This window comes from Heptranchias perlo, chromosome 22, assembly GCF_035084215.1.
Source record: "Heptranchias perlo isolate sHepPer1 chromosome 22, sHepPer1.hap1, whole genome shotgun sequence".
Lineage (NCBI taxonomy): Eukaryota > Metazoa > Chordata > Chondrichthyes > Hexanchiformes > Hexanchidae > Heptranchias > Heptranchias perlo.
The window spans coordinates 48,268,536-48,289,647 of record NC_090346.1 but is presented as its reverse complement, the minus strand read 5'-3'; the positions used below and the strand labels follow the sequence as shown (position 1 = coordinate 48,289,647).

Genomic DNA, 21,112 nt, shown 5'->3' with positions numbered 1-21,112 from the left:
TTTCGGAGATTCTCTCCTTCCTCAGGTAAACATTTACCTGAGGAAGGAGAGAATCTCCGAAAGCTTGTGAATTTAAAATAAAATTGCTGGACTATAACTTGGTGTTGTAAAATTGTTTACAATTGTTTTTCACAGGGTGTGTTATAAAAACATAGCAGGTCAGGCAGCACCTGTGGAGAGAGAAACAGAGTTAACGTTTCCAGTCATGACCTTTCATCAGAACTGCAAGATGTTAAAAGATGATCAGCTTTCAAGGAATTTCAGATCCGGGGGGGAAGGAGAACAGAAGTGAGATGTCCATGATAGGGTGACGGGCAGGAGGGATTCAATGACAGGAGGGATGATGGTGAAAGAGGGTGATAATGAGACAAGTAAAGAAACAAAAGGTGGGTCCACAGGAGGTGTGAATGTTTGCAGCAGAATAGGTGTGTACTGCGTACAGTTCTGGTGCCCTTATTTAAGGAAGGACATACTTGCATTGGAGGTAGTTCAGAGATGGTTCACTAGGTTGATTCCGGGTATGGAAGGGTTGTCTTATGAGGAAAGATTGAACAGGTTGGGTCTATACTCATTAGAGTTTAGAAGAGTGAGAGGAGATCTTACTGAAACATACAAGATTCTGAGGGGACTCGATAGGGTAGATGCTGAGAGGATGTTACCCCTCATGGGGGAATCTAAAACTAGGGGGCATAGTCTCAGAATAAGGGGTCACCCATTTAAGACGGAAATGAGGAGGAATTTCTTCTCCCAGAGGGTTGTGAATCTTTGGAATTCTTTACCCCAAAAAGCTGTGGAGGCTGAGTCATTGAATACATTCAAGGCTGAGTTAGACAAATTTTTGATCAGCAAGGGAGTCAAAGGATATGGGGAAAAGGCGGGAAAGTGGAGTTGAGGTAAAAATCAGATCAGTCTTGATTTCATTGAATGGTGGAGCAGGCTCGAGGGGCCGAATGGCCTACTCCTGCTCCTATCTCTTATGGTCTTATGTTCATAGAATCATAGAAAGGTTACAGCACGGAAGGAGGCCATTTGGCCCATCGTGTTCATGCCGGCTCTCTGCAAGAGCAATCCAGCTAGTTTCCCACTCCCCCGCCCTTTCCCTGTAGCCCTGCAAATTTTTTTCCTTTCAAGTACTTATCCGGTTCCCTTTTGAAGGCCATGATTGAATCTGCCTCCACCACCCCCTCAGGTAGTGCATTCCAGATCCAAACCACTCGCTGTGTAAAAAAAGTTTTTCCTCATGTCACCTTTGGTTCTTTTGCCAATCACCTTAAATCTATGTCCTCTGGTTCTTGACCCTTCATCCAATGGGAACAGTTTCTCTCTATCTACTCTGTCCAGACCCGTCATGATTTTGAATACCTCGATCAAATCTCCTCGCAACCGTCTCTGTTCCAAGGAGAACAACCCCAGCTTCTCCAGTCTATCCATGTATCTAAAGTCCCTCATCCCTGGAATCATTCTAGTAAATCTCTTCTGCACCCTCTCTATGCCCTTCATATCCTTCCTGAAGTGCGGTGCCCAGAACTGGACACAATACTCCAGTAGTGGCAGAACCAGTGTTTTATAAAGGTTCATCATGACTTCCATACTTTTGTACTCTATGCCTCTATTTATAAAGCCCAGGATCCCATATGCTTTTTTAACCGCTTTCTCAACCTGTTGATTTGTGCACATATACCCCCAGATCTCTCTCTTCCTGTACCCCTTTTAGAATTGTACCCTCTAGTTTATATTGCCTCTCCTCGTTCTTCCTACCGAAATGTATCATTTCATATTTTTCTGCATTAAATTTCATCTGCCACGTGTCCGCCCATGCCACCAGCCTGTCTATATCCTCTTGAAGTCTATCACTATCCTCCTCACTGTTTACTACACTTCCAAGTTTTGTTGGATGAAATTAACCTGGTTTTGGTCAGATTAACCTGTGTTTCATCGTTCCAGCTGCTGTCCTCGCCTTGTTCATGTCTGAGTAGAGCAGCCACGGTTTGCTGAGACAAGCAGTCCATTTATAGTTGAATGGAACTCTTTCCCCCCCTCCAAACTCCCTCTCTCCTCACCACACTAAGTATTACTGGGCTTCGGGTTCACAGTTACTGATCATTCATTCCCTGTAGCTCACCTCAGTGGCTTTTCTCTCCCAGAGCCCAGATGGCAGGGTATTCGATCATGGGGGCTTCACAGCTGATCCTGACCTGTCCTTAACAGGTGCAGTTTCAATCGGGAACGACAGATGTCGATGAGGATCAGGGTAGTTATTGTACACTGAGGCACATGGCTGAGTCAGGGGAGAAAACGTTGCTCCAAGTGACTGTTTTACCCGTTCCCCCTTTTTTAACGTTGCGCTTTATTTGCTGCTGTGTTCAGGAGACCTCTTCACAGAAGCAGCAGATGCAGCGATGGCAGATATGAAGGGCAGGCTCGCCAATCAGTACTACCAGCGGGCAGAGGAAGCTTGGGCCATGATGGAAGAATGAACCTTCGACCGACACACGGCCCACTGTCAGTCATTTTAAAATCAAAATGCCGGTTATTGTTTACTAAATGTCGAATGTCTTCCTTTAGTGTCCATGCAGAATGCTTGGGATTTCTTCTTCCGTATCTTTATCATTGTGTGAACGCCCTCTGTGAATGATGATCTAGCGGGTCTCTGTTAATCAGCATTGGCTGCCTGTGGTACTAGTATCGCAGGGTGAGTTTAACAGCACTTTTTATATTATTTTTTTGAGATAATACTCAGGCTATTTGCAGAAAACGTGGATTTTTTATTCTGATTACTGATGGTGTGTGATTCTGCCGTTTTATGGGTTTAAGAAAAGGAGCTTAATGCTATTCCACTGCAGCATCCTTCACCAAAAGTATGGCAGACCTGTATGCTTGAGTTATGTTTACAAAGCATGTGAATGGGGGAGAATGTGAGCAGGATGGTCACAACTTAAAGGGGCACTGCCAAAACGTTATTGGTCAAACCCAAACTCGCCTACAAACGCACAACACAGTGACGCATCTGACTGAATTGCAGCATCGTGTCACTTGTTTACAGCTGCCTCCATGGCCTCTGGATGCAGGGCCAAGAGGCTACCAGGCCCATGATAGGCCTTCCTGTCCCCTCAACCCCCATCCCATGTCTGCTTAATACTTACATTTATATAACACCTTAACGCATCAAATCATCTCAGTGCACTCTAGATAATGAATTACTTTAAGGTGCAGTAACTGTTGGTATACAGGCATTTTGTGGCAGCAGTGTCCCACGTTGATGAATGACCATTTTGGTGCTATTGGTTGAGATGTTGGGAGAACCCGCCTGCTTCTTTTCAAATAATGCTGTGGGGATCTTTAATGTCAACAGGAAGACAAGGCCTCAGTCCAACAATTCACCTGAAGATCTCCACCAATCTGCAGAGCGGTCCCCTCATAGGTCATAAACTCACCAGCACCAAGAAGGTGCAACCTACTGCAGTGCTGCAAAACAGTAAATGAGGACAAGGCTGCTTTGGCCAGTCCCAGCAAGTGATGGAGTGGGTTGTGCAAGATCACTGAGGTGCCAATTCCTCTTTCTGTCGCTGAAGAGACTCCAGCGCCATTGATTGACGAGGGAGACTCCTGCTCGCAGTGCAGAAAGCTGCAAACTGTCCAAACCCTGCTCACAGTAACCTTCTCCACCCACTAATCCCAGGCCATCGATGAAAGACTCTGGTAACTCTGAATACCTAGTGTGAACACAATCTATTCAGTTCTGTGGAAGTGCAGCACCGTGCAATGTGTAACCTGTAAAGTACCATAAACCCAAGAGAGCATGCAGACTTTACTGAACCCAGTAAAAACCTTTCTTTTATTAACTAAAAAGAGGCACTGTCTTTGCCCAACTACAAACGCACAACTGATTGAAAAGCAGCTCTGGGCCACTGGCGGACGGAGATGACACAAGGCAATTCTCTCTCCTCAAGCAAACAACAAAACAATAAGGTTTAACAAACATTTTCCATGTAATAAGTTGCCTTTTTAATGTTAAATGTCATCAGGATCTTGTTTGCGCCAGTATGGGTTGTGCAATGACTGCAGTGCACTCTTGCGAATCTGCAGGCTTTTATCCCATAGGAAGGTTTACGCAGTTTTTTTAATGTAATGTGGATGTGCTTGGCAAGAATAAATTCTTTATATTGTTTTAAATCTCTGACTTTATTTAATTATTTAAATAACTTTACTCTGTCATAAAGGAAAGTATCAAAGACTCTGGGTTACCTCAAAGAATAAAGATGACATTATTATAGAGGGGAATTTTACCCCCCCCCCCCCGTACAGTGGAAACTAGGTGGAGAGGGCAGTTAACATGAAGCCGATCCCACCCAATCAGGCCAACTGCAATTTTAAATTGCAGGCGCCAAAGACACCTGCCCGAAGCCAGCAGGGTCCTACTTTAAATATGCTAGTCAGGCTCCGAAGACGTCATAAAGGAGGGGAAGAGGTTTAGGGGGAAATTCCAGAGCGTGCGACCGAGCGCTGACGGCATGGACGCCAATGGTGGTGCGAAGGGAGGGAGGGAACAATAGAGTGAAACAGCTGCCATTTTAATTTGAAGCCATTAAATGGGGAGATACATTATTAGCCATCAGTTTCTGTGACCAGAGACCTGATACGTTAGATGCACAGTAGAACTGCCTCTATAGTGCTGCAGAAATGGCTTTGAAGCCCTAACCTCAGCAGAGCATTCCCTACAGCACCAGTGTGACTTTCCCCATACTAACAAGCTGGTGACCTCAATGGCCAGTTTAAGGACATATTTGTGTAGTTGGCCACTAGACTCTGCATTAATACTCCCCAAATTCATTTTAAATAGAATTCTTTCAACCAGCAGAGAAAGCAAGCTTTGTTCCCATCAATCTGTGCTGGATTTGAACCCAAACTCTAGAAATGAGAGAAATTGCACCATCTAGGCATTCACTGCCATAGCCTTTCAATGGTTTCAGCTACTGGACTTGCCTATCTTCAGTTCCTAAGAAATCTGGAACTCTTTCCCTACAAGGCTCGAGTCAGTTGGAAATTTTCAAGACTCAGATCGATAGTTTTGTTAGGTAAGGGTATCAAGGGACACTGTGAAAAGGCAGGTAAGTGGAGGTGAGATACAGAACAGCCATGATCTGCTAGAATGGCCTCCTCCTGTTCCTGTGTACTGAGTCTGCCAGAGGGTTGACGTAGTTCCAATTTTCCATCACCAGTTAAGTCCTCTTAGAGCAAACTTGACTTAAAGAGGTTCTCCCCCCTTCCACCCAAGCTGGTCGTTGGACATTGGAGAAGCATGGGTTTGAGCCTTCGATTGATGGACAGCAGATACCCACATCAGGGCGAGCACCACCACCCACTGCAAATTATGTATTGTTACCATGTCGAACACGTTACACCCCATCAAATTTGACAGTTTCACCTGCAAATACAACCCAATGGAAATGGGCATCTAACCCTGGAGCCATGAGCAAGGGATCTTATACCACATTTCTCATTGTCTTCCTGCAGCTGATGTCCAAGGCTCAGAATGTCTTCATTAGTTATGCTAGGATCACCAGATAGAATAAGCTACACAGAACAGCTTGTGATTTGCCAACTCCTTCTGATCTAGGCGTCCCGGTGTAATGCGGTCCGCCGGCCGCCAGGGGGCTGCGTGTGCCGCTGTAATACGGTCCGCCGGCCGCCAGGGGGCTGCGTGTGCCTGTGTAATGCGGTCCGCCGGCCGCCAGGGGGCTGCGTGTGCCGCTGTAATACGGTCCGCTGGCCGCCAGGGGGCTGCGTGTGCCGCTGTAATACGGTCCGCCGGCCGCCAGGGGGCTGCGTGTGCCTGTGTAATGCGGTCCGCCGGCCGCCAGGGGGCTGCGTGTGCCGCTGTAATACGGTCCGCCGGCCGCCAGGGGGCTGCGTGTGCCGCTGTAATACGGTCCGCCGGCCGCCAGGGGGCTGCGTGTGCCTGTGTAATGCGGTCCGCCGGCCGCCAGGGGGCTGCGTGTGCCGCTGTAATACGGTCCGCCGGCCGCCAGGGGGCTGCGTGTGCCGCTGTAATACGGTCCGCCGGCCGCCAGGGGGCTGCGTGTGCCGGTGTAATGCGGTCCGCCGGCCGCCAGGGGGCTGCGTGTGCCGCTGTAATACGGTCCGCCGGCCGCCAGGGGGCTGCGTGTGCCTGTGTAAAGCGGTCCGCCGGCCGCCAGGGGGCTGTGTGTGCCGGTGTAATGCGGTCCTCCGGCCGCCAGGGGGCTGTGTGTGCCGGTGTAATGCGGTCCGCTGACCGCCAGGGGGGTGTACGTGCCGGTGTAATGCGGTCCGCCGGCCGCCAGGGGGCTGTGTGCGCCGGTGTAATGCAGTCCTCCGGCCGCCAGGGGGCTGTGTGTGTGTGCCGGTGTAATGCGGTCCGCCGGCCGCCAGGGGGCTGTGTGTGCGGGTGTAATGCGGTCCGCCGGCCGCCAGGGGGCTGTGTTTGTGCGGGTGTAATGCGGTCCTCCGGCCGCCAGGGGGCTGCGTGTGCCGGTGTAATGCAGTCCTCCGGCCGCCAGGGGGCTGTGTGTGTGTGCGGGTGTAATGCGGTCCGCCGGCCGCCAGGGGGCTGTGTGTGCGGGTGTAATGCGGTCCGCCGGCCGCCAGGGGGCTGTGTGTGCGGGTGTAATGCGGTCCGCCGGCCGCCAGGGGGCTGTGTGTGCGTGTGTAATGCGGTCCGCCGGCCGCCAGGGGGCCGTGTGCCGGGGCCAGGGATTGTGGGTATGAGTCGGGCCCACGTGTCGGCTCCATGCCTGCAGCTTGATTGAATCATTTCGCCGGCACCGCCTGAGAGACGGGGTGGGTGGAGAGCACGGTGAGTACCGGCGCTGCGATCATGGGCTTTGCCGGGGTTGGAGTGCGGCCTCGGAGCCGGTTGCAGCGGTCTTCGGCCTCTGCTGCCTGGGCTGTGGGGCCGGGTTTAAGCGGCTCCCCGTCCAGCTGTGTGTATTGACCGGGCAGTGTTTCTCTCTCTCTCCGGTACAGGCCGAGGCCCGGGACCCTCCCACCCTAATGAGGCTGCTCCATCCCCGCGGTGCAAGAGGTCAGCGCGGCCCGGACGCCAGGTGTGCCTCCCGGGCACCTTCCCGAGGGGGACCAGGATCAGGTAAAGCAGCAGCCGGCGCTCTCCTTCCTGTCAGTGGGGGAGGGAGCGGCCTCTGGGCTGCACCAGGTTTATGTCCTTTAACTAATCCCTGGCCTGTAAATTGCATCACCCTCTGCAGCAGCTTCTTACCTTCCCATTGCATCAGATGGAGCAGAATGAGTCGGCCTGTCAGTAAAGTCACCTCCCCACCTCCCCTCGCCTCAACAGGACATCCCACAGCCCCATTCAAGCACTTTTGAAGTGTAGTCACTGTTGTAATGTATGAAACGTGGCAGTCAGAATATGCACAGCAAGATCCCACAAACAGCAGTGTGATAATGACCAGATGATCAGTTTTAGTGATGTTGGTTGGGGGATAAATATTGGGGAGAACTCCCCTGCTCTTTGATTCGTACCATGGGATCTTTTACATCCACCCGAAAGGCAGCAACTCCGTTAATGCACCTCCCCCAGTATTGCACTGGGAGTTTCAGCTTGGATTATGTGCTCAAGTTTCTGGAGCGGGGCCTGAGCCCACGGCCTTCTGCCTCAGGTGAGTGTGCTCCCCACTGAGCCAATCTAACATTCCAGTACCATTAGCTCCCAGGTCAGTTAAAGCATTAACCACTTGAAGGGAGCAAAACTTCCTTCCTTTTCTCCCCTTCTCCTATTGCACAAGTGTCATCTTTTTTCCCATTTTCCACATTAGTCAGTCAGTCAGTTCAGTGAGCGTCTGTGAGTCTGCAATCAGTGTGATGCTGATCAGCTATAACAACATGGCACGGATCACAGACCAGCCTGTATGAATGTGGTTGTAATATAATAGCTTGTCTCTCCCTTTTTGTTTCTTGGGCCATTGTTAACAAAAACCAGTAAAGAACAGGGGACTGCAGCAACAGGACTAATCACTGGTGGCAGTTGTGTGTATCTCCAGAGATCAGAGTGGATGGAAGATTAGAGTGAGAGTCTGATGGGACAAAAGGTTTTTCTTTCTGGCAGCAAGGATGCTTCGTGAAATGAGTTTGAGGGTGTGCATAGCCCACTGCCCAAATCTACCCTTAATCGGGCACTAAATTGCAAAAGAAATTAAGGTAACTTCCTCTTGGTCCAAGAGTAAAGGCTATTTTCTTTTTTTCTGAATCCAAAAATTAAATTGCAATTTCATTACTCACGTCCCACCATCCATTAAACGTGGAACGGCACAGGGTTTAATAGGGAATTATTTTGGAATTCTAAAGCCTAAAATAATGAGAGAATTTGTGTTTATACAGCACTAGGTGTGAGCTGTGGCTCAGTGGGCCGCACTCTTGCCTCAGAGTCAGAAGGTCGTGGGTTCCAGCTCTGCTCCACAGACTCGAGCACATAATCCAGGCCGACACTCGCAGTGCACAACTGAGGGAGTGCTGCACTGCCAGAGGTGCTGTCCTGCGGATGAGACCTTAAACTGAGGACGTAAAAAATCCCATGACACTATTTCGAAGGAGAGCCGGGGACCAACTAAAACACAGTATATCTGGTCATTATCATGTTGCTGTTTGTGGGATCTTGCTGTGCATAAATTGGCTGCCGCGTTTCCTACTTTACAACAGTGACTACACTTCAGAAATATTTAATTGGCTGTAAAACGATTTGGGACGTCCTGAGGTGGTGGAAGGCGCGACAGAAATGCAAGTCCTTTTAAGTAATGCTGAGCTGTCGTAGTTATGAAACCCGAGTTGTGTTGATTGGTAACCATTACCGTTGAGTGAAGGAGCACTATAGGAAGGATATTGAGACTTGTGACGGTCACTAGGTCGCTGCCTAGTGTCAGCAAGTACAAAAATGAAAAAAGCAGTGGGTCCTTTTTCATTAGAAATTGCAGATTATGGGGTGAAATAGTAAATGGTTAAAATGATGAAAGGACGGGGTTTGGGCCATTAGAATGAGACTGTTTCCTGTAGTCGAGGGGGTCAAGAATGAGTGTTCATAAACACAAGATTGAAGGTAAGAGATTGAAGGTGAAACCTCTTTGCACAGAATTCCAGGATTAGTGGTTGAGATTCCAGATTAGACTGGGGAGGTGGATGAAGGGGTTGAGGGCGGGTCGATGTGATTCGAACTATTTGCTCCGGTGGAGGGTAAATGCCGACATGGACTGGTTGGGCCAAAATGGCCTGTTTCTGTGTTGTAACTTCTACGGTTCGAGGTAAAAGAAAGGCTGCATTTGTACATACGCTGTGGGTCTGCAGTCGGTGCACTGAATGATGCTGAGAAGTTTGTGCACAGGAAGATTCCCCAAACAGCAAGTGAGATGAATGGCCAATTGACGGAGGAGTTTTGTCCAGGGCCCTGGGTTCTCTTCATGAAGTATCACAGGATCTGCTCCGTCCACCCGAGCAGGCAGGCGGGGCCTCGGTTTAATGCCTCATCGGCAAGGCAGCGCTCCATTTGGACCACACTGAGGTGTCAGTCTAGATTATGTGTGCCCGTGTCCTGGAACGTAACTCGAGCCTACGACCTTCAGACTCAGACGAGAGTGCTGCCCACTGAGGAGAGACGTGGACTGAAAGGCCCTTTCCATGTTGTTCCTGGTGTTTCCAATCATCCACCCAGTCTGTCAAAGGTTAGAAGAGTAATTCAGATCCTGGCTTAGCCTTTAGGTTGCAAATTAGCTTAAGGGGCCATTGGCCAGAGCCCTTGTTGAACACTGCACATAGTGGTCAGCTTTGCAAATTCTTTAGATGAGTCCTTAGTGGGTATTTGCTTGTACCTGGGTGATTTTGGATGCCTGAGTGTTGGGGAAGGGGAAGACGTGGTATTCACTAATAGATTTTTAATATTTTAGGTCGCGACGCCTGAGCGGTGCCAAGGGCAGCCCAGCTTTCCCCATCGTTCCAGCATGGCAAGTGAAGAGGATGACCCAATTATACAGGAGGTGAGTGGCCGTCCAGAGGGGAGAGACAGGCTATAAACAGCTCTCGTTTACACATCAGAGATTCAGTCCTCCGTCACGGAGTTGGTCTGAATTTGCCTCTTGTTTGGCCCATTTCTCTTGAGTTACCCACTCTCTGCACTCCATCCATTGGTTGAATCGCTCGTTCAGTTTCCTCTTTTGTATGTTTTGAGTTGCAGTTCTGTAGGTTCACATTTTTCCTGGGTTGCGTTGCGCGGGGCCGGTTGCGTTGCGCGGGGCCGGTTGCGTTGCGCGGGGCCGGTTGCGTTGCGCGGGGCCGGTTGCGTTGCGCGGGCCGGGCTGGTTGCGTTCCAGTTAGTGAGTTCTATTCCGCTAGTATCCAGATGTTGTTGCCGATGGGCTTGGCGGGGGGTGTGTGATGTGATACTGTGGTACCTTTCTAGCTGCCCGGTTGATTTCCCTTCATCTCACCTCATTTCAATGTCCTTTACCCCAGAACAAGTAGCTCCACCAGTTCCTCGAAAAGGTTCCTGGTTATTCTTCGCAGACTGAGGCCTGAGGTCAGTGGTTGGAGTTCAGCGCCCTCATCTTGCCCATTACCCTCTCCATTTCCTCTCTTGTATCTCAGTCGTGAACAGACTCGGCCAGAAGCCGCACAGAAAACCGGCGATATAAAAATGCAGTTCGGTGGCTCGATCCGTGCCCCAAGTAAAGGATCAAATCTCCACAGGGCTTTGGAACCTAGTCAATGGGAGGGGATGGTGTGGAGTAAACACAGTGTTTAATTAATTGGGGAAGTGGGTAGTTCTGCAGAACAAAAGCCTGTGTGTGTCTAAATTTGCCTCTTTGGGACTTCTCTACCGTCACTCGGGCTGCAGCTTCAGAGTTTCTAATTGCCCCCAAATATAAACTCAATAAAGATTGACGTGCAGCCGGTCAAGAGTCTAGCAGAGAAACTGTACCTGTGGGCCATGGCTCAGTGGGTGTCACTCTCGCCTCTGAGTCAGGAGGTCGTGGGTTCGAGCCCCACTCCAGATACATGAGCACAAAATCTAAACTGACACACTCCCAGTGCAGTACTGAGGGAGCGCTGCACTGTCGGAGGGTCAGTACTGAGGGAGCGCCGCGCTGTCGGAGGGTCAGTACTGAGGGAGCGCCGCGCTGTCGGAGGGTCAGTACTGAGGGAGCGCTGCACTGTCGGAGGGTCAGTACTGAGGGAGCGCAGCACTGTCGGAGGGTCAGTACTGAGGGAGCGCCGCACTGTCGGAGGGTCAGTACTGAGGGAGCGCCGCACTGTCAGAGGTGTCCTCTTTTGGATGAGATGTTAAACTGAGGCCCCTGTCTGCCTGCTCAGATGGACGTAAAAGATCACATGACACAATTGGAAGAGGAGCAGGAGAGTTCTCCCTGGTGTCTTGGGGCCAATATTTATCCTTCAACTGACATCACTTAATGACCACATAATTTTTTTTTAATCAGGTTGCTGTTTGTGGGAGCTTGCTGTGTGCAAATTGGCTGCCGTGCAATAAATTAATGTTAAAGTTAAAAAGGAACACTTTGGGTTTGTGTGGGCCAAGTGCAAGGAGGGGTGAGGTGATTGTGGGAGATATTCAAAACAACCCATCAACCTTCCCTCACAACGAGTCTTGTCTGTCTCTTTCTAAGATCGATGTGCACCTGGCCAAGAGTCTCGCCGAGAAACTGTACCTGTTCCAGGTGAGTGGCACCGAGTCCCTTCACTGTGGAGTTTACTCCTGTTAGTTTTAATCTTTGACGCACACGCGCCCTCTGTAAGCGAGCCGTTAATCATTCCTTCCCCTCTCCTGTCTCCAGTATCCCGTCCGTCCAGCCTCCATGAAGTACGATGAAGTCACCCACTTAGCGGCAAGAATAAAGCCAAAGCAGCAGAAGGTACGTTCTCTGACCCGTCGTTTGGCAGATTCCCCTGTTGGTATTTATTATAACCCCGGGCCCCAAACGTTGGGCACAGTGCCCCACTCTGGCCCCCACCCCCCAGAGCCAGCTGACTGGCACCCCCCAGGTGTGACTGTCCTGTCTGATTATTTTCACTCTCCTTTCTGAGAGCTGTAGGAGGGCGGCTGAGAGGAGGAGGCGGTGGGCGGGCGGGGTTCAGATGACGAGCTGGTGTGTTGGATCACCAGCATCTGCCACCGTCAGTCTTTTTGCTGGATTTCTGTTCTGTGTCAGGCGAAGAACAGGAGCTGATTGACTGTGAGGGGGAGGGGACCGAGCGAATCGACCGACTCTCTGGGGGGAGGGGGAGAGGGGGCCGAGCGATCGACTCTCTGGGGGGAGGGGGAGAGGGGGCCGAGCGATCGACTCTCTGGGGGGAGGGGGAGAGAGGGCCGAGCGATCAACTCTGGGGGGAGGGGGAGATAGGGCCGAGCGATCGACTCTCTGGGGGGGAGAGGGGCCGAGCGATCGACTCTCTGGGGGGGAGGGGGCCGAGCGATCGACTCTCTGGGGGGGAGGGGGCCGAGCGATCGACTCTCTGGGGGGGAGGGGGCCGAGCGATCGACTCTCTGGGGGGGAGGGGGCCGAGCGATCGACTCTCTGGGGGGGAGGGGGGCCGAGCGATCGACTCTCTGGGGGGGAGGGGGCCGAGCGATCGACTCTCTCTGGGGGGGGGGGCGAGCGATCGACTCTCTCGGGGGTGGGGCGAGCGATCGACTCTCTGGGGGGGGGCCGAGCGATCGACTCTCGGGGGGGGGGGGGGGGGGGCCGAGCGATCGACTCTCGGGGGGGGGGGGGGCCCGAGCGATCGACTCTCTCGGGGGGGGGGCGAGCGATCGACACTCTCGGGGGGGGGGGGGGGGCCCGAGCGATCGACTCTCTGGGGGGGAGGGGGCCGAGCGATCGACTCTCTCTGGGGGGGGGGGCGAGCGATCGACTCTCTCGGGGGGTGGGGGGCCGAGCGATCGACTCTCGGGGGGGGGGGGGGGGGGGCCGAGCAATCGACTCTCGGGGGGGGGGGGGGGGGGCGAGCGATCGACTCTCTCGGGGGGGGGGGGGGGCGGAGCGATCGACTCTCTCGGTGGGGGGGGGAGGGGGCCGAGCGATCGACTCTCTCGGTGGGGGGGGAGGGGGCCGAGCGATCGACTCTCCCGGGGTGGGGGGGAGGGGGGCCGAGCGATCGACTCTCCCGGGGTGGGGGGGAGGGGGCCGAGCGATCGACTCTCTCGGTGGGGGGGGGAGGGGGCCGAGCGATCGACTCTCTCGGTGGGGGGGGGGAGGGGGCCGAGCGATCGACTCTCTGGGGGGAGGGGGAGGTACAGTGAACCTGTTGGGTTTCTGCGACAATCCAACAGCTCATGGTCACTTACTGTTGACAGCTTTTTATTCCAAAATTTTTAAAACTGAATTCTAATTCTCAAACTGCTACCATGGGATTTGAACTCCAGTTCTCTGGATTAATATTCCCGGCTCTCTGGATTACTTGCCCAGTGAGATAACCACCACACCACCGTACCCATCAATATAATCTGCGTGCTCCCTGTGCTATAACAGAAGCCACACTGCCTGTGCTGTAATCGGCCTGTGCGACTCCTCTCCATCTCTTGCAGTGTTGGCCGAGCTGTGATTCTAACTTGCTTTGCCTTGTAGGTGGAGCTGGAAATGGCAATCGATACAGTGAGTCCCAATTACTGCCGGAGTAAAGGTGAACAGATTGCTCTCAATGTCGACGGCACCAGTACTGATGACTCTGGAAGTACTTATGCAACGTAAGTAACATCCAGGTAGGGTGGTCTGACCGTATCTTAAAAGGAGAAGGGAACTCTACCACAGCAGCTCCTGGTGTTTGTGTCACGCCTCGCACCAAACCCCACGTGGACTTCCCCTCTCCCTCTTCAGGTTTGCGATCTAACTGCTGCCCGTGTTCATTTGTCTTGGTGCCGGTGAGCGTTTTTAAGCTTTGCGGTGTTGTGTTCTGATCTCCAGGAAACTCATGGACAAACAGATCTTCTCGTCCATCCAGTCTGCCGGCAACACCTCCCGCTACGCTGCCGCCGTCTACAGGAAAGGTGAGGGAAGCTGGGCACGGCTTCTTTTGGACTCTGAACACAAGTGGTTTTAAACAAGATCGTGGTTTTAAACAAGATCGTGGGCTCAAGTCCCACTCCAGAAACTTGAGCCCATAATCCAGGCTGACATTCCCAGTTCAGTACTGAGGGAGTGCTGCACTCGCGGATGAAACGTTAAACCTAGGTCCTGTCTGCCCCGTCGAGTCCCTTGACACTATTCGAAGAAGAGCAGGGGGCGTTCTCCCCAGTGTCCTGGCCAATTTTTACCCCTCAACAAACATCACTAAAAACAGATGATCTGGTCATTACCGCATTGCTGTTTGTGGGACTTCCTGTGCGCAAATCAGTTGCCTCATTTCCTACATTACAACAGTGACTACACTTCAAAATTACTTTGGTCGTGAGTTGCCCTGGGACACTCTGGGGTCGGGACAGGTGCTGTAGAAGTGCACGTCCGTTCTTTAAACACTGCAGGAAATGATGTGAGCACACAGAAAGGTTAGAAGTTCAGAGGGAAATGGTGATACCAGGAGAGTAAAGAATAAAAGCAAATAGTCATTCAAACAGGAAAAGTGGTACAAAGGAGACTTGGCACATATTGCACACACACAGGCTGTGAACTCTCCACCACTGCACTTGACCGAAATGTAATCGTGCCGTTAGAGAGTCGCTGCTTGGCCAGATGTTCTTTTCCTGAATTTATTTACCTGACAATCAGCCAATTTGTGGGTCCTGTTTCTGAGCTTTCTTACCCCCCCTCTCTCCCTCCGCCTTTTTTCTCCCAATATTCTGTGACAGGTGAACTACACGTCACTCCATTGCACGGAATACTGCAGATGAGACCGAGCTTTTCCTACCTGGACAAAGCGGATGCAAAACACAGGGAAAGAGAGGCTGCCAATGAAGGTAGGGAGTTTGATCAGACTTGACTGACCACTGTATTGAGCCAGTCTGTCGGGGGGGGGGTGCTGAAAGAGGTGTTCAGCACCATACTAGAGAATGCAGAGTTACAAGCATCGCCCGGTTTGAGTGTCGAGCGCAAAAATTCAGTGAGAGGTTTCCTGAGCTGTCAGAAAGTGAGGCTTTGGTTTCCTACCCAGTAATGTTAATTGGGAACGTTTATTGTTAAGCTAAGATTTACTGGGATAATACCAGAACTGAGAGGTTATAATTAACAGGAAAGATCGAACAGACTAGGGCTCTTTTCTCTGGAAAAGAGAAGGCTGAGGGGTCACCTAATAAAATTACAAAGGGGTTCGAAAGGGTAGACGGTGAAAAGATGTTTCCATTTGTGGAAGAGACCAAAACTAGAGGCCATAAATATAAAATAGTCACCAATCAATCCAATTTTTAACCAGAGGGTGGTGAGAATGTGGAGCTTGCTACCACAAGGAGTAGTTGAGGTGAATAGCGTCGATGCATTTAAGGGGAAGCTGGATAAACACATGAGGGAGAAAGGAATAGAAGGAAATGCTGATAGGGTGAGATGAAGTAGGGAGGGAGGAGGCTCGTGTGGAGCATGGACCCGTTGGGCCGAATGGCCTGTTTCTGTGCTGTACGTTCTATGTAACGGGGGCCTCGCTGGGAAGGCAGAGTGCTGGGCTGTGGCAGGGCAGTGACCAGAAGATGATCTCCACCTCTCGCGGAGCTCAAGTCCATGAGTAAATGTGACCCTGTTCTTATTCTGCAGCTGGTGACTCTTCTCAAGATGAGGCTGAAGATGACGTTAAGCAGATCACTGTAAGTGGGCCCCACTTTTCTTACCAGCGTTGGAACCCTAGACTTACTGAAGGGCAGTCTTTACAATAAAATGTTCATTGAGCCTTTTCCTTCGAACTCTTGCGTCAATTTTGCCACAAGATGGCAGCCAAGAGGCGAGATTATGGTTTTCCCCATTGCATTGTCTCTCGTTGCCTTTTATCCTTTATTCAGATTTCTTTCTAAACCAGTGTCATTTTAAGGGTTTCAGAAAATGAGGAAAGCCCCCCCCCCCACCAATGTAAACAGTAACTACGCCTCACAAGTAATTCATTGGCTGTCAAGCGCCTTGGAATGTCTTGAGGATGTGAAAGGCACCATATAAATCCACGTTCGTCCTCTCTTTTTGAGCGGAAGATTTCATGTTTAATCCGTAGTCTGTTAACTACCCGTGTCCTGGGGGGAGGGGGGAATCATTTAGGGTTGCCATTCCTGACGACTATCCAGCGACCCCTGCTGAAAAGTGTGTGCATGTTCATCAATTCCTCGTTAGTATAGTGGTGAGTATCCCCGCCTGTCACGCGGGAGACCGGGGTTCAATTCCCCAACGAGGAGGTTATTGCTGCTTTCGAAGCTTCACTTTAAATATGCAGGTGCAGCAGGTGATCAAGAAAGCCAACGGAATGTTGGCTTTTATTGCTCGGGGGATAGAATATAAAAACAGGGAGGTATTGCTGCAGTTATATAAGGTATTGGTGAGACCGCACCTGGAATACTGCATACAGTTTTGGTCTCCATACTTAAGAAAAGACATACTTGCTCTCGAGGCAGTACAAAGAAGGTTCACTCGGTTAATCCCGGGGATGAGGGGGCGGACATATGAGGAGAGGTTGAGTAGATTGGGACTCTACTCATTGGAGTTCAGAAGAATGAGAGGCGATCTTATTGAAACATATAAGATTGTGAAGGGTCTTGATCGGGTGGATGCAGTAAGGATGTTCCCAAAGATGGGTGAAACTAGAACTAGGGGGCATAATCTTAGAATAAGGGGCTGCTCTTTCAAAACTGAGATGAGGAGAAACTTTTTCACTGAGAGAGTGGTAGGTCTGTGGAATTTGCTGCCCCAGGAAGCTGTGGAAGCTACATCATTAGATAAATTTAAAACAGAAATAGACAGTTTCCTAGAAGTAAAGGGAATTAGGGGTTATGGGGAGCGGGCAGGAAATTGGACATGAAGCTGAGTTCGGATCGGTCAATGCCCTGTGGGTGGCGGAGAGGGCCCAGGGGCTATGTGGCCGGGTCCTGCTCCGACTTCTTGTGTTCTTTAGATTTGTGGTTGGGATCAGATCAGCCATGATCTTATTGAATGGCGGAGCAGGCTCGAGGGGCCGATTGGCCTACTCCTGCTCCAATTTCTTATGTTCTTATGTGTTGTACATGTCTGGCGGGGACAGGTTTCAACTGAAGCCTTTTATGGTCGAATAGCCTGCCAGCGTGCACTGTCTAGGTTTACGCACAAAAAATGGCCGCCCAGGTGAGGGTGCCTGTGGAACGTACCCCAGCATGTGTCAGTGCTGTGGGGGGGGTGGGGGCTGTAATGATGTACGAGAGAGCGCTGAGCTTGAGCGTAATGAAGTAATGGAATATCCTCGAGCACCAACATAACCACATAGACGGACTCGGGTTCGGCTCCCCTTTAAGGTATCGCTTCACCATTGGCGGCCCTTCCCTAAACCTCTCTACCTCTCCTCCTTTAAGACCCTCTTTAAAACCTGCCTCTGTGACCTGTCCTAATATCTCCATATGAGGCTCGGTGTCAAATTTTGTTTGATAATCTCTCCTGTGAAGCACCTTGGGAGGTTTTACTATGTTATATAAATGCAAGTTGTTGTATTCATGTGCGTGATGAATAACTTGCTGCTGTTTTATAAAATGATTGCGTTAAGATATCAAACTGAAATATCTTATGTGTTGCAGCAGATACGTAACATCCTACGTTAATCTTATGCTGTTGAGCTTTCGATATTTGAGGCGTGTTAATGGTCCGATCTGTTCAACTCGCAGCTGAGTCACGCCTACAACCTGAAACTGTCTTTATTCCGTTACCCTTAGGTTCGTTTCTCACGTCCCGAGACCGAGCAAGCCCGCCAGCGCCGGATCCAGTCTTACGAATTCTTGCAGAAGAAACAGGCGGAGGAGGCCTGGTATCACCTCCATTACTGTGGCGTTAAGGTGTGGTAATGATCCCCGTCCATTGGCAGCCTCTCGGGCAGGGTCCCCTCTCGGGCAGGGTCCCCTCTCGGGCGCCCATGACTTTCAAATCGAACCCTCGCTGTAAAAAGCCAACTTTCTGCCACCGCCCGCACCCTCCCACCAGATTTAGTTCAGCAGGATTTACTTTAGGATGTCACCTCAACGTGATTTCATGTTAATTTTAGAGTTGGAATGTGGGAGAGTCCAAAACTGGGGGCCGTAGTGGTGGGGGAGCCCGTTCAGAACTCCCGAGTCAAAATGCCATCGCTGCTCGATGGAGCTGTGGAGGTCGATGGGGGCAGAGGTGAGGAGAAGCATTCAGTGGGATCGGTGCCTCCGCTGTGCTCCTCCCCGGGGGCAAGGGTAAATTTAGCGGCCAAACGAGCCCAGCCCACCCCTCTGTTTCCAGTGTGTGAGGGTTGGTTGCTCTAAGCCCTCCCCTCTCCCGATGGAAATGGAGTAGGGGGAGATTTATTACCTCAGCTCCCACTAAGTGTATAATTCTGACTCAATTTTCTAATAGATTCTGACGATTAATGAAACAGAGAAGGTCGGCAGTGAGTGTAAGGGTTTGACAGGTGCTGCATTTGGCAGTAGTTGGGATTATGAGTTATTCCACCTTGGAATAGCCCCATACAGGCCGGACCCTGTCCTGTTAAGAGTGTGACTGCTGATTGGCAGATGTATACTCGCACAGCTAGCACTGCCTCACCTTTTGTTCATTTCTTCTGCATTGGCGATCAGATTGTCCCGATCTACTTTAATAATTGTGCTGTTAATGTTAAACACCTAAAGTTACTTTAGAATCGTTTCACTTCATGCACCAAATATTTCATGTGGGCACTGATTGTACATTTTCATGCTAAATTTAAAGTCACAGATCGACTTGCGTTCCCAGCATGCGCTGCGTGATCGTGGGCTGTGTATTTTCTATGAAAGTAGCAAATATTTTCATTGTTAAAAGTAACCAATTCAATATGGTAGATAAACTTCAGTAACGACCTCCCAGTATTTTTGACATGGCATTGTGTCATCTCTCAGTTGTTGTGCAGTTAGAACTGGGCACAAGGAGACAGTGTTCCCTGTATTTGTGATGGGGGTACTGATGTGTGTCGTGTCGTGACGGGGGTACTGATGGCGTGTTGTGACGGGGGTACTAATGGTGTGTCGTGTCGTGACGGGGGTACTGATGGTGTGTCGTGTCGTGACGGGGGTACTGATGGCTCCACGGGTCGATCGTCCTCTGGGACGTCCTCTGGTGTGTTGTGTTGTGACGGGGGTACTGATGGTGTGTCGTGTCGTGACGGGGGTACTGATGGTGTGTCGTGTCGTGACGGGGGTACTGATGGTGTGTCGTGTTGTGACGGGGGTACTGATGGTGTGTCGTGTCGTGACGGGGGTACTGATGGTGTGTCGTGTCGTGACGGGGGTACTGATGGTGTGTCGTGTCGTGACGGGGGTACTGATGGTGTGTCGTGTCGTGACGGGGGTACTGATGGTGTGTCGTGTCGTGACGGGGGTACTGATGGTGTGTCGTGTCGTGACGGGGGTACTGATGGTGTGTCGTGTCGTGACGGGGGTACTGATGGTGTGTCGTGTCGTGACGGGGGTACTGATGGTGTGTTGTATTGTGTATACAGGACAGCCGGTCTGAGCACGAGCGTCAGTATCTCTTCAGTCAGCTGGCCGGCATGTTGGAGACGGCCGAACTAACCAAATCGCCAAGGTATGAGCTCAGCATCTGTGAGGGACACTTTACTGCAGTTACAGATTGTACCACTTCAACCCAGATACCTACAAAACACGTTCTATTTAATGTACGCTGCGCTTTAATAGAACCTATTTAATAGAACCTATTTTTCATTAGTGTGTAACATTTACTGCTTTTTAAAAAAAAATTCAAATTTTATTCTGCCCTTAGTGTGACGGGTACTTTTAAGCTGCCAGTTATTACACAATTGAGGGGTTAAGGCCACGTGAACTGACGGTGGTTTATAAAATCACCCAAACTGAGTTTCTGATACAACCTGTTAACACTTTTGTTCCTTTTGCCATTTTCCCCTTCGAAAGTGCTGGATTCTCCCCACCCGGCCCCCCTTCGTCAAGCGGGGGGGACACTGCAGCTTCTGCACTGTCTGTCCAGCCTGATGTGTCTCAGACTGGGGATGGAACGGCTCCAAGCTGCATTATATTTTAAGGCACGACTCGATGCTGATTCTCGTGGGAGTGAATGTTCACAGCCAACAATAAAGCCCAAGTCGTCGCGGTGTCGGCCGTGGCTCAGTGGGCAGCACTCTCTCCTCTGAATCAGAGGGTTGTGGGTTCAAGTCCCACCCCAGAGACTTGAGCACGTAATCCAGGCTGACACTCCCCGTGCGGTACTGCGGGAGTGCTGAACTGTCAGAGCCTTGATTTTAAAATTCTCATCCGTGTTTTCAAATCCCTCCATGGCCTCGCCCCTCCCTATCTCTGTAACCTCCTACAACCCTCCGAGATAAGAACATAAGAAATAGGAGCAGGAGTAGGCCAATCGGCCCCTCGAGCCTGCTCTGCCATTCAATAAGATCATGGCTGATCTGATCCTAACCTCAAATTTAAATTCATGTCCAATTTCCTGCCCGCTCCCCGTAACCCCTAATTCCCTTTACTTCTAGGAAACTGTCTATTTCTGCTTCTCCAACTCTGGCCTCTTGCAAATCCCAATTTCCTTCACCCCACCATTGGCGGCCGTGCCTTCAGCCGTCTAGGCCCTAAGCTCCGGAATTCCCTCCCTCAACCCCTCCGCCTCGCGACCTCTCTCTCTCCTTTTAAGATGCTCCTTAAAACCTACTTCTTTGACCAAGCTTCCTCCAAAAATAACCCAAGAAAAAAAATAAAAGTAATCGCTTGCTCGGCACCTGTTTAGTAACACTGCAGTGTGAAGCAAGCCTGTAACACGTCTCTGGTTGAGGTGACATTGATTGAACATCCTTGGGGTTTTATTCCCCCTGTTCTGAAGGTGCTAATTCTTGCTGCAGTAGCAGTTTCACAGCACGAGGGTGTCGCGAGCAGTTTGGGGGCATCGCCCCTAACTCGTGTTTTGGGCCGGGTGGTTAGTGTCGGCAATCTCATCGACTGTGG

General features: G+C 50.9%; 2 protein-coding genes across 4 annotated transcripts in view; both read left to right on the top strand.

The window, feature by feature from the left end:
• The window catches only part of eef2k (eukaryotic elongation factor 2 kinase), a 50,710-nt gene extending 46,537 nt beyond the window's left edge, over positions 1 to 4,173 (top strand). Inside the window, 1 exon segment of the mRNA XM_068003070.1 lies at positions 2,368 to 4,173. Within this exon segment, the coding sequence (XP_067859171.1) occupies positions 2,368 to 2,477 (110 nt within the window). The 3' untranslated portion in view covers positions 2,478 to 4,173.
• Positions 4,174 to 6,727: 2,554 nt separating this feature from the next.
• Positions 6,728 to 21,112, top strand: part of polr3e (polymerase (RNA) III (DNA directed) polypeptide E) — a 44,045-nt gene continuing 29,660 nt past the window's right edge. For 2 of the 3 annotated variants that reach the window (XM_068003530.1, XM_068003532.1), the window contains exons 1-11: positions 6,728 to 6,835; positions 7,006 to 7,126; positions 9,930 to 10,019; positions 11,664 to 11,714; positions 11,832 to 11,909; positions 13,623 to 13,741; positions 13,959 to 14,041; positions 14,840 to 14,947; positions 15,732 to 15,781; positions 17,852 to 17,971; positions 19,633 to 19,718. In XM_068003530.1, the coding sequence (XP_067859631.1) occupies positions 9,984 to 10,019; positions 11,664 to 11,714; positions 11,832 to 11,909; positions 13,623 to 13,741; positions 13,959 to 14,041; positions 14,840 to 14,947; positions 15,732 to 15,781; positions 17,852 to 17,971; positions 19,633 to 19,718 (731 nt within the window). In that variant the 5' untranslated portion in view covers positions 6,728 to 6,835; positions 7,006 to 7,126; positions 9,930 to 9,983. The remainder of the gene's footprint in view (positions 6,836 to 7,005; positions 7,127 to 9,929; positions 10,020 to 11,663; positions 11,715 to 11,831; positions 11,910 to 13,622; positions 13,742 to 13,958; positions 14,042 to 14,839; positions 14,948 to 15,731; positions 15,782 to 17,851; positions 17,972 to 19,632; positions 19,719 to 21,112) is intronic. The other variant, XM_068003531.1, reaches the window with a different exon arrangement.